Source organism: Sprattus sprattus (genome assembly GCF_963457725.1).
Source record: "Sprattus sprattus genome assembly, chromosome: 15".
Taxonomy (NCBI): domain Eukaryota; kingdom Metazoa; phylum Chordata; class Actinopteri; order Clupeiformes; family Clupeidae; genus Sprattus; species Sprattus sprattus.
Genome location: NC_137913.1, coordinates 10648071 through 10665570, shown reverse-complemented (window position 1 = coordinate 10665570; position 17500 = coordinate 10648071). Strand labels below are relative to the sequence as shown.

Genomic DNA, 17500 nt, shown 5'->3' with positions numbered 1-17500 from the left:
CACACACACACACACACACGTGCATACACATGCACACACATGCATACATTATACACACACTCAGAGAGCTGCTGTAATACTCACACATTCAGGGACCTGGTTATTCTCTGGTATATTACTGACACACTTAGAGAGTAAGATACTCTCCAGAAACAGTTAGTATTCATAGACTCAGGGGGCCCTTATAGATGCGCATGATACGCAACAAACAAGGGCATCCATGCCAAATGCCAAGCTATTTTGATTGCGAGAGCAACCCTCATTCGGTAATTTCATAACATGTGCAGAGATCTTTGCCTCAGTGGGTTGTTTGTGCCTCAGTGGGGTGTGTGTGTGTGTGTGTGTGTGCCTCAGTGGGGTGTGTGTATCCTCAGTGGGGTGTGTGTGTTCAGTGGGGTGTGTGTGTGTGTGTATGTGTGTGCCTCAGTGGGTTGTGAGTGCCTCAGTGGGGTGTGTGTGTTCAAAAAGGTAGGCGTTTCATGTCAGTTATTCTGAGGAAGGTGTTCTGCAACTTCCTTCTTATAAACGTACCCTGCATCTTGGTTTTCAACGTCTGGCAGACGCATCTGTTCTAATCTCTTCACAGTCTGACAGCATAACGTCGACCACTAAGTTACAAAATTGTCCGATCATTTAACTCAACAATATGCTGCCTAATGGCTGTGCAGTTAGCCTAAACTAGCTCTATGCCACACTCACAGTGTATGAAATAATCCATCATCGTTCATCTGGACCTTCAGTAATGCGTACCAAAAAGTGAGACACAAAAGTAGCATTTTACCTTCAGTAATGCGCACCAAAAGTGCTCTGGTCAGATGGGGCTACAAGACTGGCCCAACCACCTGTGAACGTGGAGAAGCAGACCACACAATGGAGTACAGCCTTGTCTGCACTCTACTACCCAACCCCTGCAGCCCAAAAGACCTTGCAGTTTTCAACAACAATGCAAAGGACTGTGTAATGAAATGGGAAACTGCCATATAAACGCTTCAGTGAAACGAAAAGAAGAAGAAGACCAAAAAGTGAGACACAAAAGTAGTATTTTGTTTGGTATTTTTGCTAAGTTAAGACCACCATCAAGGTGTGGTTCCCCTACTTACAGCTCAAGTATAGCCTGGTGCCTCTCAGTGTAGAGGCAATGACGATAGGTCTAAAGTTAGAAGGTGTGAATGTCTCTGTCGACAAACGGGGTAATTCTGTAAAGCATTTGTTTCGTTTTCACTGTTAATTAAATGTCATGGGTTGACCTTTTACAGCGGGGTCTGTTCGTGTTCAGTAATGATGCTTGAATTAGAAGCACTCGTAACATGAAGAGGTTTTTATGTAGCCTATAGATGTTCTTTTTTTATGCTGTCACACACCTCCGTTCTCTGTCCCCTGGTCACCCGGTTTGCATTGAACTTGGTGTGAAAGTGTGTGAAATGTGTGAAAGTGTGTGAAGGGCGAAAAGGGAATTAGTGAATATATGATGCTTGAATTAGAAGCACTCGTCACATAAAGATGTTTTTATGTAAAACAAAACTAGAGTTATCGCAGCACTGATAGTGTCGTGCAGAAATCACCATTATCATCTAGGTAGCCTGTATTCATATTTATTAAAGGTCTACAAAGACATGTTGGCACTCTGAGATTCTTGGCACTCTGAGATTCTTCTGAATGAAGAGTATGTTACAATTTAAATGAATTATTATTATTATTGTTATGTAGAAGGCCAAAACACAGAAAGCCTGGTCAGATGCTCAGTATACATTTCCTGTCAGTTATCCCATAGTCAAATCTATCTTATTAGTCTATCTATTATGTACCATAGCCAATAAATATTTTTGCAGTCACACACCTCTGCCTTGTCCCCTGGTATTCTGGTCACCTGGGGCCGTATTCACAAAGAATCTTAGGGCTAAAAGTAGCTCATAAGTGGCGAATTTAGGAGAAACTCCTAAAAATAATGGGCGTGTCAGTCTTAAATTTAGGACTCCTATTTTTTTTTACTAAGAGTAATTCACAATGTATTTTATCCCTAAAAGTAGCACCTAAGTCTAAGACAGCTTAAAACTCCTCATGAGGACTCCTAAGTCACTAAGACTTATTCACAAAAAATCGTAAGATGGCTGCAGCCGACTTGGAATTGATAAAAGACATTGCTTAAACCGTGAAGGTATTAATATTGTCGTAGAATTAGCGCGGGATGCAATGACGCCTTTAAACACGATGTGTCCCGAAGTGAAATGTTTGGAAACATAAAGATAGCCTATTTGGCTTCGCGGAAAACGCAAATGATGACACTGGGAATCATCAGTCAGACGTTTAATTCATCAAACTATCAACGCACTGTAGACCCCACATCATCCAACAGTTTATCCAGTTGCCTTTGGACAATTGCCTATTACACAAGATCAAAGTAAATTCCATGGCGATCGCAGGAATGTCCAGTGACGGGACACACATTACAATAATTGCCCCATCAAAAGATGAGGACGTTTTCGTCCTGTGGCCTGGATGTACCGATGACTCGTGCATTTCAACGGAGAGCGGTCTGCAGTAGGTTTTTGAGAACTTACCAGCTGGATGCCGCTGGGGTGACAGTGGCTATTGGTCCTGGGACCAGTAGGCTTTCGCTTAGGCTACGTTTCACGTTCGTTTCGCTTTGATCAATTAAGGTTGGAGGGCTTGCAGGGCCGTATGTGCTGATATTTGAAGTGGTCAAGGGCTGGAAATATAATAGCCTAACAGTTTGCTGGGTGCTTTAATTATTACTGCCTTGATTGCCATATTTTATATTGATCGCTTTCTATTTCTCTTAACGTGCAAAGTGTCATTCCCGTTGGATGCACAAACTTGTCATCATGCGTGTGCATTCTGCTAACTGCACTGTCCATAACTATTTAATATGACTTAATTTGAAGCCTAGGTTATTCTCTTATTTTCAGTTGATATAGTGGGATTTTTAGAGGGACGTCACGAATGAGTTTTTAATGAGAGAGCCTGTCAACAACCAATCACCGTCCTCACCCCTTCTAAACTCGTGCATGAGAATCGACGTCATCCATAGCAACGGTGCTTTTATCTTCAGCTTAGGAGTTTGTATTATCCTTAGTATGAGTAGGTCTCAGAGGCGTTGTGAATCACTTTTAAGAAATTACTCCTACGTAAAATGTTTTAGCGCGAGTTAGGAGCACTCTTGGTGGTAAGATAAAAAGCTTTGTGAATACGGCCCCTGGTTTGCATTGAACTCGGTGTGAAAGTGTGTCACGTGCGAAAAGGGAATTAATTGAGGTACCGAAAACAACTAATCTGATAGTTTCCAAAGTTAAATCTCAACTCAGTTTATTCGCCATTTGGAATCATTCACTTCCCTGTGCCAATCATCATGAGCCAATATGATTGATAATCCATACGGGATCAATTACTCTTATCAGAGGCTTTTTTTAAATACAAAATGCTGTAAACTTTTTCTAGTGTTCTCCAAATTGCGCCTTGTGAGTGACGGATGTGTGGATGGATTCATAATTAGTGTTTTTGCTCTAAAATTAACCTGAGTGGTAATTTCACTAAATGTCAAGTGCATTGCCTGGTTTGTTTGCTTGGCACAGCACGGCATTTTTAATAAAGGAGAACGACTCTCCTGTTAGCGATAATTGTTACATTTCTGACTCACTAAAGAGCCTCAAGCTGACGTGTTTTTCTCTGGAAAACAGCAAGGGCCACTGATTGGGTGCAACCCATGCAAACAAAGGTTTTTAACTTCCTGGTGTTTTAGAGCTCATCAGTAACGCAAGCTCTGATTGGCTACCGGTGCCCAAGGGTGTGTGTTTCCTGTGGAGAGCTAAGCGTCACACAGCTCACTCTCTGGGTGACGACAGATGCTGATCAGCTGTGGACCCATCTAGCTGTGTCCAAGCGTGTGTGTTTTCCCTGAGGAGAGCCTAGCTGTACTGTAAGCCTGATTGATGGTTAAAGTGCAACTTCACCCTAAACTCCACCCACTGCATAATTTCGAGAAATGGGGGGGGGACTCCCAAAGGGTTGATTCTACTTCAGCATCAGCACAGTTCAGTCATGTCATTCAGCTTACAGCTCATTTAGCTCACAGCTCAAAAACCGGGGTGCAGTTCCACTTTAGAACACTCCCTGATGTGAGTTTAGACAGCGAGTGATGCTGGAAGAGGGTGCAGTTCCACTTTAAAGCACTCCCTGATGTGAGTTTAGACAGCGAGTGATGCTGGAAGAGGGTGCAGTTCCACTTTAAAACACTCCCTGATGTCTGTGTAGACTGTACATGATGCTGAAAGTGGGTGAAGTTACACTTTAAAGCCCTCCCTGATGTCTGTGTAGACATGGGCTTGATGGATTCTGTAGTGTGATCTTGATTGATGGCTGTCCTGCTGAGCGCCCACATAGCAGTCGATGCTGATGTGGGTCTGGTCGGCTCAGGTCTGGCTCAGGTCTGGCTCAGGTCTGGCTCAGGTCTGGCGTGGGCTGCACTGCCAGCTGCTGTTTGGGTATCATAAGGCTGATTGATGGGTGGCCGTGGCCTGCTGAGCGCTGTGATGTGGGGACCAGCTGTGATCAGCACCTTCATCTGGGAGACCAGTGGGGATGGAGGAGTTCTCCTCTTCCTCCTCCCTTTCTCTCTCTTTCACACAAACTGAGCTCACAGTCAGCCCAACACTACTCTGGCTCAGGTCTGGCTCAGGTCTGGCTCAGGTCTGGCGTGGGCTGCACTGCCAGCTGCTGTTTGGGTATCATAAGGCTGATTGATGGGTGGCCGTGGCCTGCTGAGCGCTGTGATGTGGGGACCAGCTGTGATCAGCACCTTCATCTGGGAGACCAGTGGGGATGGAGGAGTTCTCCTCTTCCTCCTCCCTTTCTCTCTCTTTCACACAAACTGAGCTCACAGTCAGCCCAACACTACTCTCTCTCTCTCTCTCTCTTTCTCTCTCTCTCTCTCTCTCTCTCTTTGTCTGTCTGTCTCTCTCTCTCTTTCCCTGTCTGTGTCTCTTTCTCTGTGTCTCTCTCTCTTTCTCTCTCTCTCTCTCTCTCCCTCCCTCTAACTGTCTTTCTTTCTCTGTTGTTTCTCTCCCTCTCTACCCTCCCACTCTTTCGCTTTTTCTCTTTCTTCATCACTCTCTCTTTCATCACACACCCCCTCTTCTGGAGCTGTCAGGGGTTTGGACACACAGTGCAGAAGCTTGTGTTCTCTCTTTCTTCTTGAGCAGTCAGGGGTCTGGACACACACACACACACACACACACACACACACACATACACACACACACAGTACAGAGGCTTGTGTTCTTTCTTTCTTCTGGAGCAGTCAGGGGTTTGGACACACACACACACACACACACACAGTGCAGAGGCTTGTGTTCTTTCTTTCTTCTGGAGCAGTCAGGGGTTTGGACACACACACACACACACACACACACACACACACACACACACACACACACACACACACACACACACACACACACACACACACACACACACACACACACACACACACACACACACACACACACACTCACACAGTGCAGAAGCTTGTGTTCTCTATCTCTTTGGGAGCAGCAGGGTTTGGACTCTCTCACCTGACGCTTGGCTATTGAGCTAACTGACTTACCTTCATTTCTCTTCACCTCTTCTCTCCTCTCCTTTGTTGTTCCCTCTATCCATCCTGTCTTTCCTCTCCTCTTACTTTTGTCTTTTTTCTCTTTACTTCACTGCACTTCATCTGCTCTCATTTATATTTCACTCCTAACTTCTCTCATCTCTCTTTACCTTCCTTCCCTCCTTCCCTTTGTTTTTCTTCCTCCTCTTCTCCTCCTGATATCTTGGCCTCCTCTCTTCTCTTTTCTTTCCATTTGCCTCTCTTCTCTCTCCACCTCTCATCTCCCATCCCTTTCTCTATTCCTCTCCTCTCTTTCTATATTCCTCTCCACTCTTTCTCTTCTCCTCATCCTCTCTCCTCTGCAGGAGTATCACGCCCAGTTGGAGGAGATGCGCGTCTCCATCCGGCAGCTGGAGGAGAACCTGTCTGCGGCGCGGCGCCGCAGCGACCTGTACGAGTCGGAGCTGAAGGAGTCGCGTCACTCCAGCGAGGAGCTGAAGAGGAAGGCGGCTGAGTACCAGCAGAAGATCCTTAAGGTCAGGCCTAGCAAACATCTAGAGGAAGCATCTAAACACTGAATAGAAGAAGGGTTCTCACAGTAATAACAATCAGAGTTCTAGAAACATTGCTAAGAAAGGAAACATCTAAACACGGAACATTCAGAACAAGGGTTCTCACAGTAATACCAGTGAAAGATCTACAACATAGCTAAGAGAGGAGTTCAAAGCAGCTGGGAGAATCCCATGAAAAGGTTCTAAAACACAACTGCAGAAATACGTAGAATGAGGCGCTCCAAAACAACAGAAGAAGCCCTCAGCCCATGGGTAATAACATTCAGGTAAAGAGGGGGGGTTGTAGAACAGGAGGGAGTCACATGTGGCTGAACAAAGGCATCTGTGCCAAATCAGGGTCAGATTTGACTTGGACTCAGATGATGTCTGTGCTCAGACTGCTGCTGTAGAGGGTGAAGGTTAAGAGGCCGGGGCTGAGAAAGGACTGTTAAAGTTCATGAGGCCAATGTGATTCCTCACATGTTATTCCTGGTATTCCTGGTATTCCTGGTATGTTACTCAGCGACTGAAGTGTGTGCTTGCGCCTGCTTGTGGCTGTTTCACAGGCAAAGGAGCAGGGGAAGGCCGAGGTGGAGGAACTGCTCTCCAAACTGCAGAAGGTACAGTCTAGTCCCCTGCTGTCACACACACACACACACACACACACACACACACACACACACACACACACACACACACACACACACACACACTGGGGATGTACAGTCTAGAGCCCTACTGCCACACACACATTGCTATAGCACTGAGGCACACTAATGCCATAGTATCAGTGCCAGTAGTCTAGTAGAGCTGGTTGGAGGGCTTTATATATATACCACAGAGCAGCAGGTTTAAAGGTATAACAGCACACTTACACCTCAACCTTGCAGTGGAAGGACTTTATGTAGTTGATCTAGTGGATATATGCTTAAGTCCTCTGGGCTGATTATGACATTGAAACATGGAATATCTGATATGTGATAACTGCTACTTTGTGGTGAAGTTGAGTTTGGTTCAAAAGAGCAATTAAACTGTCATTATCAAACACTCAGAGACATTTATCCTGGACAAAAAAACTCATTCATGGTTGAAATTCCCCCATATTTGAAAAAAAAAGACAACATAGGGTACATTGCCATAAATATATCATATCACCATATACAAACATAAAAACTAAAAATAGTACTATGTAGTATGTTTGGCCATTTTAGATGCGCTGCTTCTTTCCCAATGCAGGTCAACAATGAGCAACAGACAAAGATCCAGGAACTGGAGGACAGGCTTTCCAAGGTACACAGATGGACACACACTACCTGCATGCAATGCCACACCAACACACTACATGCATGCAATGCCACACCGATACAATACCTGCATGCATGCCACACCGACACACTACCTGCATGCAACGCCACACCCACACACTACCTGCATGCAATGCCACACCCACACACTACCTGCATGCATGCCACACCGACACAATACCTGCATGCAATGTCATACATTATAACATGCTGCAAGCTTAGACCTGAGTGTGGAGTCAGGGCAGTGCCGGGTGGGGCGCTGTTACTCTGCTGCCAGTACAAGGCACTAAATGCATCATGGTCGTCTTTCTAGGGAGCCCACATAGAGCAGATGGCCCCCCCCCCCCTTTGAGCTGTTTTTCTTTTCTTGTTAAAGACAGTTGGTCACAATCAGGCTGGTCCCCTATAGACTATCTACAATGGTCACCATTAGTGTCAATATAAATTGATATTAACCGAATAACTACATAATAAATAAAAGATATGTAATATAAATAATAAAAAAATGTGTGCGTGTGTGTGTGTGTGTTTGTGTGTGTGTATGATTTTGTATGTTTGTGTGTGTGTGTGTGTGTGTGTGTGTGTGTGTGTGTGTGTGTGTGTGTGTGTGTGTGTGTGTGTGTGTGTGATTTGTATGTTTATGTGTGTGTGTGTGTGTGTGTGTGTGTGTGTGTGTGTGTGTGTGTGTGTGTGTGTGTGTGTGCGTGTGCGTGTGCGTGTGTGCGTGTGTGTGTGTGTGTGTGTGTGTGTGTGTGTGTGTGTGGACCCTAGTCGGTGAGGTCAAGCACAGATGCCTCTGAGCTCCTGCAGAGCGTGAAGCAGGCCAAGGAGCGTCTGGAGAGAGACCTGGAGAGACTGCACACCAAAGAGGACAACAGTGACAGCCTGCGCAGACGCCTGCGAGAGACAGAGGTCAGAGGTGGTCACCTGACTCCACCAGTGATCATCATCATAGATTAGGACACACACCATGATCACCTGACTGGACAAGTGACATCATCATCAATTACAATGAAAACCTCACAAATGATATCCGGGAGAATTATGGTTTGATTCATAACGTTTTGAAATTATGTTGAATGAGGCTAAATTAGATAAGCTTTAATACAATTCTAACTCTAAAACTCTAATACTATAATGCACTCTGATAAAAAGCACCGGTGCGGTCTGGTCTGGTCTGATGTAGGTGTGTGTGTGACTGGTCTGGTCTGATGTAGGTGTGTGTGTGACTCTGTGCAGGATGGCCGGAAGACGCTGGAGAACCAGGTGAAGCGTCTGGAGATCGTGGAGCGCAGAGAGAGCAAACTGAAGGATGACATCCACACCAAATCACAACAGATACAGCAGATGGCCGACAAGATCATGGTACAGAGGAAGGATGAGGACACACACTCCCACACACATCGGCACACACACACACAGACACACGCCCACAGACATGCGCACATACTCCCACACCTACACCCACTGACAAATAAAAACACACACACACACACACACACACACACACACACACACACACACACACACACACACACAGATCCATGCATATACACACACACACACACACACAGATCCATGCATAGTTGTAAACAGGTGTGTGTGTGCGTGAACGTGTATGTGCCATAACTGTGAGAGAGTAACAGCTTCAAAGCATAGCTCAGTCTATAGGGATGAGCATCATCTTTATGAGATCAGCAAGTGTAGTTCAGTCTCATTACTAAATGTGTTTTATTACGGTGATCAGAGACATAAACTAACAACGACACGAACTAACAAAGACACTGTCTGTTAGGTCAGTCATGATGAGCTGTTGATTTTCCTGTTGTCTTGGCGTCCGTGTATGTCGAAGGGTTTGTCCGTTATGTACTCAAGTGATCTATTTAGAAGTGTTTTATGTCTTTTTTGGTATTATGTATTGTCACTCATGAAAGACTAGGGCCTTGTGTTGATCTGATCTCATACAGACAGTGATTCATGAGAGACTAGGGCCTTGTGTTGATCTGATCTCATACAGACAGTGCTTCATGAGAGACTAGGGCCTTGTGTTGATCTGATCTCATACAGACAGTGCTTCATGAGAGACTAGGGCCTTGTGTTGATCTGATCACAGACAGTACTTTATGAGAGACTAGGGCCTTGTGTTGATCTGATCTCATACAGACAGTGCTTCATGAGAGACTAGGGCCTTGTGTTGTTCTGATCTCATTCAGCGTTTACAGACGTTCCCTAACCAGTGACTTAAACTGTGCTGCATGTCGTGTTTCATGTTTCATGTCTCGTGTTTGTTCAGGACCTGGAGGAGGGTCTGCGAGAGGCCCAATCCGCTTCTCATCGCTTGGAGACTCAGATGGAGCAGAAGGAGACACTCTACGAGGACAAGATCAAGGTACAGAACAGCACACACACACACACACACACACACACACACACACACACACACACACACACACACACACACAGATGCAGACACACAGACAAACACACACACACACACACACACGCACACAGATGCACAGACACACACACACATACACACACACACACACACACACGCCCACATACGCACGCACACAGATGCACAGACACACAGACACCCCCCCCCACACACACACACACGCCCACACACACACACACGCCCACACACACACACACACGCACACAGATGCACAGACACAGACACACACAGACTCTACAAATAACAAATGCTGTTGTTGTTTTGGTTGTTGTTGTTTGGGTTGTTGTTGTTGTTGTTGTTGTTGATGATGATTGTTGTGTGATGTGTGCAGGTCCTGGAGGTGCAGATGAAGGCGGACCTGGCTGATAAGGAGGCCTTGGAGTCCAAGCAGAGCGCCTACGAGGAGGAGGCCCGGGAGAGCAGCAACCTCATCAGCGAACAGAAGGCGGTAGGACACAGCCCTGACCTGACCTCTGACCTTTAACCTTTCACCTCTCAAACCAAGCCAGCCTCTGTCTTTGAACAGAACCCCCACCCCAAAGTTAACCTTTGCCCGACAACGGGGTCACCACTCTCAAACATCACCTGTCACCTTTTGCCTCTCACCTCAAACTCACGACAGAGCCCTTTCCTCCAGACGCCGTCACTTGCCGTTTCTAATCAGTCGCAGCTTTGCCCTCTTCCTTCTTCTCTCTCTCACTATTCTCTCTTTCTCTCTCTCTCTGCAGACGATCAATGCCATGGACTCTAAAATGAGCAGTCTGGAGCAGAGGATTGCTGAGCTCTCAGAGGCTAATAAGTTAGCGGCTAACAGCAGCATTTACACTCAGCAGAACATGTACGTATAGCACTACCTGATTATAACAATCTGTACTCAATCACTCACTCACTCTCACTCACTCACTCACTCAATCAGTAGATTTACTCACTGTCTTTCTCAGTCACTCACTTACTCATTCACTCACTCACTCACTCGCTCACTCACTCACTCACTCACTCACTCACTCACTCACTCACTCACTCGCTCACTCACTCAGTCATTCACTCACATACACAATCAGTCAGTCAGTATATTTACTCACGGTCTCTCTCATTCATTCAGTTATTCACTCACTTACTCGCTCACTCACTAACTCGCTCACTCACTCACTCACTCACTCACTCACTCACTCACTCACTCACTCACTCACTCACTCGCTTACTCGCTTACTCGCTCACTCGCTCACTCACTCACTCACTCACTCACTCACTCACTCACTCACTCACTCACTCACTCACTCACTCACTCACTCACTTACTTGCTCACTCACTCAGTTACTCACTCACTCACTCACTTAGTAAAAAGGCTAATTATCTCAATGTAAATGTCATGCCATAAATTGGGTTTCTCTATTACCAACACCGTACATCCCATAATGCCACTTCCCCAAGCCCATGGGCCCACTGTAACGGGTGCTGCTGCTGTGATTCCCTCAGGAAAGCCCAGGAGGAGATGATCTCGGAGCTGCGGCAGCAGAAGTTCTACCTGGAGTCCCAGGCCGGGAAGCTGGAGGCCCAGAACGCCAAGCTGGAGGAACACCTGGAGAAGATGAGCCAGCAGGAACAGAGTCACAAGAGCAGAGTACTGGAGCTGGAGACCAAACTCCGAGAGGTGAGGAGACGGAGAGAGGGATGGGGGGAGAGAGAGGGAGAGAGGGATGGGGAAGAGAATGATGGGGGGATAGAGTGGGGAGAGCGGGAGAGAAGGAGAAAGAGAGAGGGGTAGAGAGGGAGAGCTGGAGGAGCACTTGGAGAAGATGAGTCAGCAGGAACAGAGTCACAAGAGCAGAGTACTGGAGCTAGAGACCAAACTCAGAGAGATGAGGAGAGGTGATGAGAGGGAGAGGGAGAGAGGGATGGGGCGAGAGAATGATGGGGGGATAGAGTGGGGAGAGAGGGAGAGAAGGAGAAAGAGAGAGGGGGAGTGAGGAGGAGCACTTGGAGAAGATGGGTCAGCAGGAACAGAGTGTCAAGAGCAGAGTACTGAAGCTAGAGGCCAAACTCCGACAGGTGAGGAGAGGGGATGAGAGGGAGAGAGGGAGAGAGGGATGGGGCGAGAGAATGATGGGGGGATAGAGTGGGGAGAGAGGGAGAGAGGGAGAGAGGGGAGAGGGGATAAAGTGGGGAGAGAGGGAGAAGAGCAGAGTGCTCGAGCTCGGGACCAGACTCTGAGAGAGAGAGGGGAGAGAGAGAGGGAGAGAGTGATGGGGTATAGAGAGAGGGTGAGAGAGGGAGAGAAGGATGCCTATAACCTTTGATTATAGATTTAAACCTGTGTGTGTGTGTGTGTGTGTGTGTGTGTGTGTGTGTGTGTGTGTGTGTGTGTGTGTGTGTGTGTGTGTGTGTGTGTGAGTGTGTGTGTGTGTGTGTGTGTATGTGTATGGTGTGTGTGTGTGTGTGTGTGTGCGTGTGTGTGTGTGTGTTATCAGCTCGGTCTGGAGCACGAGGAACAGAAGCTGGGGATCAAGCGGCAGGTGTCGGAGCTGACGCTGTCGCTGCAGGAGCGAGAGTCCCAGATCACCGGCCTGCAGGCGGCCAGGCACGCCATCGACATCCAGCTGCATCAGGCCAAGACCGAGCTGGAGGACACCACCGCTGAGGCCGAGGAGGAGATCACTGTACTTAGGGTACACACACGCACACGCACACGCACACACACACACACACACACACACACACACACATACACACACACACACACACACACACACACACACATACTCACACACGCACAGACACACACACGCACACACACACAGACACACGCACGCGCATGCGCGCACGCGCACACAAATACACACACACACACACGCACACGCACGCGCACACACACGCACGCACGCACACAAACACACGCACACACGCACACACACACACTCTCACAAGTGGTATAATCATAATCTCAAAGTTCACACACGCTTCATAGCCTCTTACTTCCTCCTCCTGAAGTCAATGGCTGCTCTGTCTGAGTTGGACTCTTAGTCAGAAAGCATCTGTCTATTTTAGAAGCCCTCCTGTGCCTCACAGCGCTCCGCTCCCAGCCCCTAGACAGCACTCTGACTGATGACTGATGGCTCTCTGCTCCGGAGAGGTACAGAGCTGATTCTCACTGAGTGTGTTCCCTCTCTCTCTCCCTCTCTCTCTCCCTCTCTCTCTCTCACACTCTCTCTCTCTCTCTCTCTCCCTCTCTCTCTCTCTCCCTCCCTCTCTCTCTCCCTCTCTCTCTCCCTCTCTCTCTCACACTCTTTCTCTCTCTCTCTCTCTCTTTCCCTCCCTCTCTCTCTCCCTCCCTCTCTCTCGGTCTCTCCCTCTTTCCCCCTTTCTCTCCCTCTCTCTCTCTCTCTCTCTCTCTCCCTCTCTCTCTCTCTCCACTGAAGGCCCATCGCGATGAGATCCAGAGGAAGTTTGACGCTCTGAGGGACAGCTGTGCGGTACGTGTGTCTCTCTCATCTCACCACATCTTAAGCCTCTCCTCACAAAGAGAAAAGTATTTCTCTAAAATGTAAAGTTTCTGTAGGCAGAATATCAAAATATAGTGTTACCATTGTTTACCACTACTGAACACTACTGAACACTATTGAATACTACTGAACACTACTGAACACTATTGAATACTACTGAACACTATTGAGGATGAACCATAATAGGCATCTCCCCCACAGTAAAGACCAAGAGATGAATATCGCGTAGACCAACTCATTGTCATGTAATTAAATCAATACATTATAACACTGAGCCTTTGCATAAAGAATAATGATAATACAGATAGCACAGTGAAGTAGTAATTTAACTAATTAGTGTAATACCCCAATAATTATGATAAATGCTCAACTATGCAAACTATACATTTCACTAAATGAGTTTCATTACTCACACATTTAGAGAGCTTGTCTTAGATATTCTGATACAATCCTGTTACAGACTTTTCTATAGTGCTGTCATAAGCAGCTTTGGCTGAAACTCCCGCAGTCCTCTTTGTTCTATCAGATGGAGGCTGCTGCCTTAGACTTGGTGGTGTAGAGAGGGTTGTTATGATGTTTGTGCTGCTGCCTTAGAGATGGTGGTGTGGGTAGTTATGATGTTTGCGCTTTCCACGGCCAATTAATTAGCAGCGGCTCTGAAGGGAGAGGTGATTGTGGAGAGGCCCATCTCAGCTGAACCTTTGGAACATCTCTCTTTGCATAATCGCTGTGTGTCGGCTCGTTGTCACCCAATGCATGACACGCTTACGCTTTCTCTTTCTGCCTCTCTCTCTCTTTCCCTCGCTCTCTGTCTCTGTCCCTTTCTCTCTGTCCCTTGTTCTCTCTGACTCTCTCTCTCTTTCCCTCGCTAACTGTCTTTCTCCCTTTCTCTCTTTCCCTTGTTCTCTGTCATTCTGTTTATCCTTCTGCCCTACTTTGGGTCCTCCCACACCCAAGCTGGTCGGAGATGGCTTTATCTCTCTCTCTGTCTCTCTCGCTGTGGTATGGATGAACCAGCGCCATTTCCCTGCCAGATCTGCCAAAGCTAATTCTGTCGAGCCGCCACATATGTGGGTCTTGTTGTTCAACATGTCTTCAGTGTTATGGATTTTACTGACACAAAATAAAAATGCCAGTGCACTAAGCAAAAACAGAACAACAGGAGGACATCTTTTTTTGCAAAATGTCTTTTTATGATGTTAATCAGGTTGCTTTGCTTTGAACAAGTTACAAAAAAAACTAAAAACTTAATCACTTAGTGATTTGCTCCACTGTGAAAGTACACATACGTCACTGTTATGAAGAGTCTTACATTGCAGACTTCCACCAAAAGACAGAGGCTTTACAGAATTCATATAGGGAAATATTGAGACACCATCATGACAATGGCTTAGTTAATGTGAGTCTACAGAGGAGATTCAAAATGGGTTTAGTTTTATAATGAACTCATGTTGTTCATGTATTCATGTCTAATTACCACAGTAGTAGCTCAATAAAAAAATGGTGATGCATTTCACACTTTACAATAAGGCTCCCTTTTGCCAATTATAAATGGTAGTAACTCGATAATAAAGGGCGATGTGTTTTACACTTTACAATAAAGCTCCCTTTTGCCAGTTATAAACGTTAGAAACTCATTAGTAAGATTAATGAGTAGTCAGCAGTAACTTGATCTTGGATGGATGGATGGAGGATGGATGGATTCTTCAATAATAAACAATAGGAGTGGAGTGGTATAAGAAACAAGATTGGTAGGGAGTGACGACGTAGGTGTAGGTGCCCAGTAGAAAAGTGTTCTTGTGCTTGTGTGGATAGTGCAAAGAGAGAGTGCAGAATAAAGAGTACACGTATGTGAAAGGGGCTAGGATAGCCAGTTAAGGGATGGACAGTGGGTTGGTATAGTAAGATGGGGATCTTGCCAAATAGTGAGCCTGCATTGATGTATGAAAACTGTTATAACTTGTTTAAAATGGTTTATTAATGATCTATAAAGTGTTTACAACCTAATTAATAACGTAATTATCAACCATTTATAAATCTTTAGAAGGGGAGCCTTATTGTCTTGAAAATCCGGACTAGTTTTGGAGATTGGGATGTAAGGGTCAGTTTTGGAGGGAGAGAAGTTGACACGGGTGTTCTAGGCATGGGAAATCGGGGCTTTGAAGGCAGGGAGGTCAGGACTAGTTTCCGATGCGGGGGGGCGGTGGGTCAGGACTAGTTCTGACGACGGTCCCTTTCCCGTATTGACTGAGTGGGATCGAGTGGGAGGACCGGCTGATCTCAGAGGCCCACGGTCACGCCGCCACACGCTGCTTTTCCAGCCTGCTGCATGGACAGAACGCTGGTAAAGTGGGTCAGTTCATATCGGTTGTTATTATTAGTTTTTTTTCTCTCGCTGTGTTTGTAATAATGAATAATGATGCGCTTTACCTGCCCACGCTCCTGGCACCTGTCTAACTTTCTCCCTCTCTCTTTCGCTCTTTCGCTCTTTCGCTCTTTCGCATTTCCACATTCCACCCTTTTCTCTTCATTCCTCTTTCTCCCTCTCTGTCACACTCCTTTTTTCCACCCCTCTCTCCCCCCTCTCTCTATCCCCTTTTCTCTTTCATCTCTCTGTATCTTCCTTCCTCTCTCCCTCCAATCTTTCCCTCCCTCTGTTCTTCCTCTGCCAGCTCATTTGTTTGGCGCCTGTCCCGTCCTCTGCTCTCGCCAACTCTTCTTGACCATCTCTGTGTTGTGCTGCCATGCTAGCGAGAACAACATGTTTCTGTGGGCTGGGGCTAGCGCAGCAGCTAGCGCAGTGCATGCTCTGTGAACACTGGCACCCTGGTGCTTAAACACTTGCCCACTGAGATTGAGACTTCTTCAAAGGCATTAAAGCTCTACAACCAGCCTCAGATCATCGGAGTTTGCACTTTGATTTCCCATCTTTTAATGACTCACCGGGTCAGTCAGAGCCAATCAACACGTACAATTGGATTCTCCTTTAAACTCAAAAACGTCACATTTCGTCATGTCACAAACGTCATATTTCGTTATGTCACAAACGTCACATTTTCGTCATGTTTGTCATGCTCCTGTGTATCAGTGCAGTACTGTACATTACTGCAGTAACTAAAATACATGCACACACACTTGTACACACACATGCACACAGACACACACAAGTATAACTGGAAGAAGCCCACAGAGGGTGGATTTGGAAGGGATTTCACTAACATGAGATGGTTCCTTAGATGGCTTGAGACTCTCTGAAGGGATCTGTCCCAGAACAGAACATTGGGCCTCATGTACACATTTTTTGCGAACGCACAAAAGCTTGCGACCGCCGTCTCTCACGCTCACCGTTGGATGCATCAAGAGTGAAGTGAACTTGAGAATGTACGTTCCTCTACGCCAACTTCATGTCTGGTGTACGACCATTTCTAATGGGTTCAATCAGTTGCCGACACTCAGAGGCTTTGCAGAGCAGCTACTAACGTAGCTAGTTTGTTTGTGTGTCTGTAGGCCCCCTTGTGTGAACTATTAGTCTTCAGAATATACAGTATTGACACACAGGCGTTATTGGAAATAACACATGAAGGTGTATGCAGTTAAATACATGACTACACAAGCATGCACAAATGCTATGCTATACAATACAACGTCTAAGAACAATGGCAGCTTTAGCCTGATTAGATGATACTGTATATATTTGTATAGTGACTAAAGTAGTTCTTTGGTACATTTTTGCCATTTGTATTTAGTTAACTCCTGAAATTACAAACAACTCAGGGCCATAAAAAGAATGTTTTTTATTTTAATTTTAATATTGCTTCTCTACAGTAATCGAACCCTGGCCCAGGGTAATGCACTCGTCAGGCAGCCACCACCACACACTTACATTTACATTACATTTAGTCATTTAGCAGATGGTTTTGTCCAAAGCGATATCAAGGGAGAGAACAGTCAAGCTAAGAGCATTAAAACCTGGTCTAACAATAAATACTGTTTTTTTTTTTTTCAAGAAATAGAAAACAACATAGAAAGAAAAAGAAGTGCAGGACTGTCACTGCTTAAGTGCAAGTTAAGCCAAGGTG

The 17500-nt window shown here is 46.1% G+C and overlaps 1 protein-coding gene across 1 annotated transcript in view; it reads left to right on the top strand.

The window, feature by feature from the left end:
* The window catches only part of citb (citron rho-interacting serine/threonine kinase b), a gene marked incomplete at both ends in the record, with an annotated part of 52683 nt that overhangs the window by 4563 nt on the left and 30620 nt on the right, over window positions 1–17500 (top strand). The window contains 11 exons of the mRNA XM_080852093.1: window positions 5974–6144; window positions 6726–6779; window positions 7396–7449; window positions 8235–8375; window positions 8703–8828; window positions 9757–9852; window positions 10253–10369; window positions 10650–10759; window positions 11398–11572; window positions 12390–12587; window positions 13338–13391. Coding sequence (XP_080708219.1) covers window positions 5974–6144; window positions 6726–6779; window positions 7396–7449; window positions 8235–8375; window positions 8703–8828; window positions 9757–9852; window positions 10253–10369; window positions 10650–10759; window positions 11398–11572; window positions 12390–12587; window positions 13338–13391 — 1296 coding nt within the window. The remainder of the gene's footprint in view (window positions 1–5973; window positions 6145–6725; window positions 6780–7395; window positions 7450–8234; window positions 8376–8702; window positions 8829–9756; window positions 9853–10252; window positions 10370–10649; window positions 10760–11397; window positions 11573–12389; window positions 12588–13337; window positions 13392–17500) is intronic.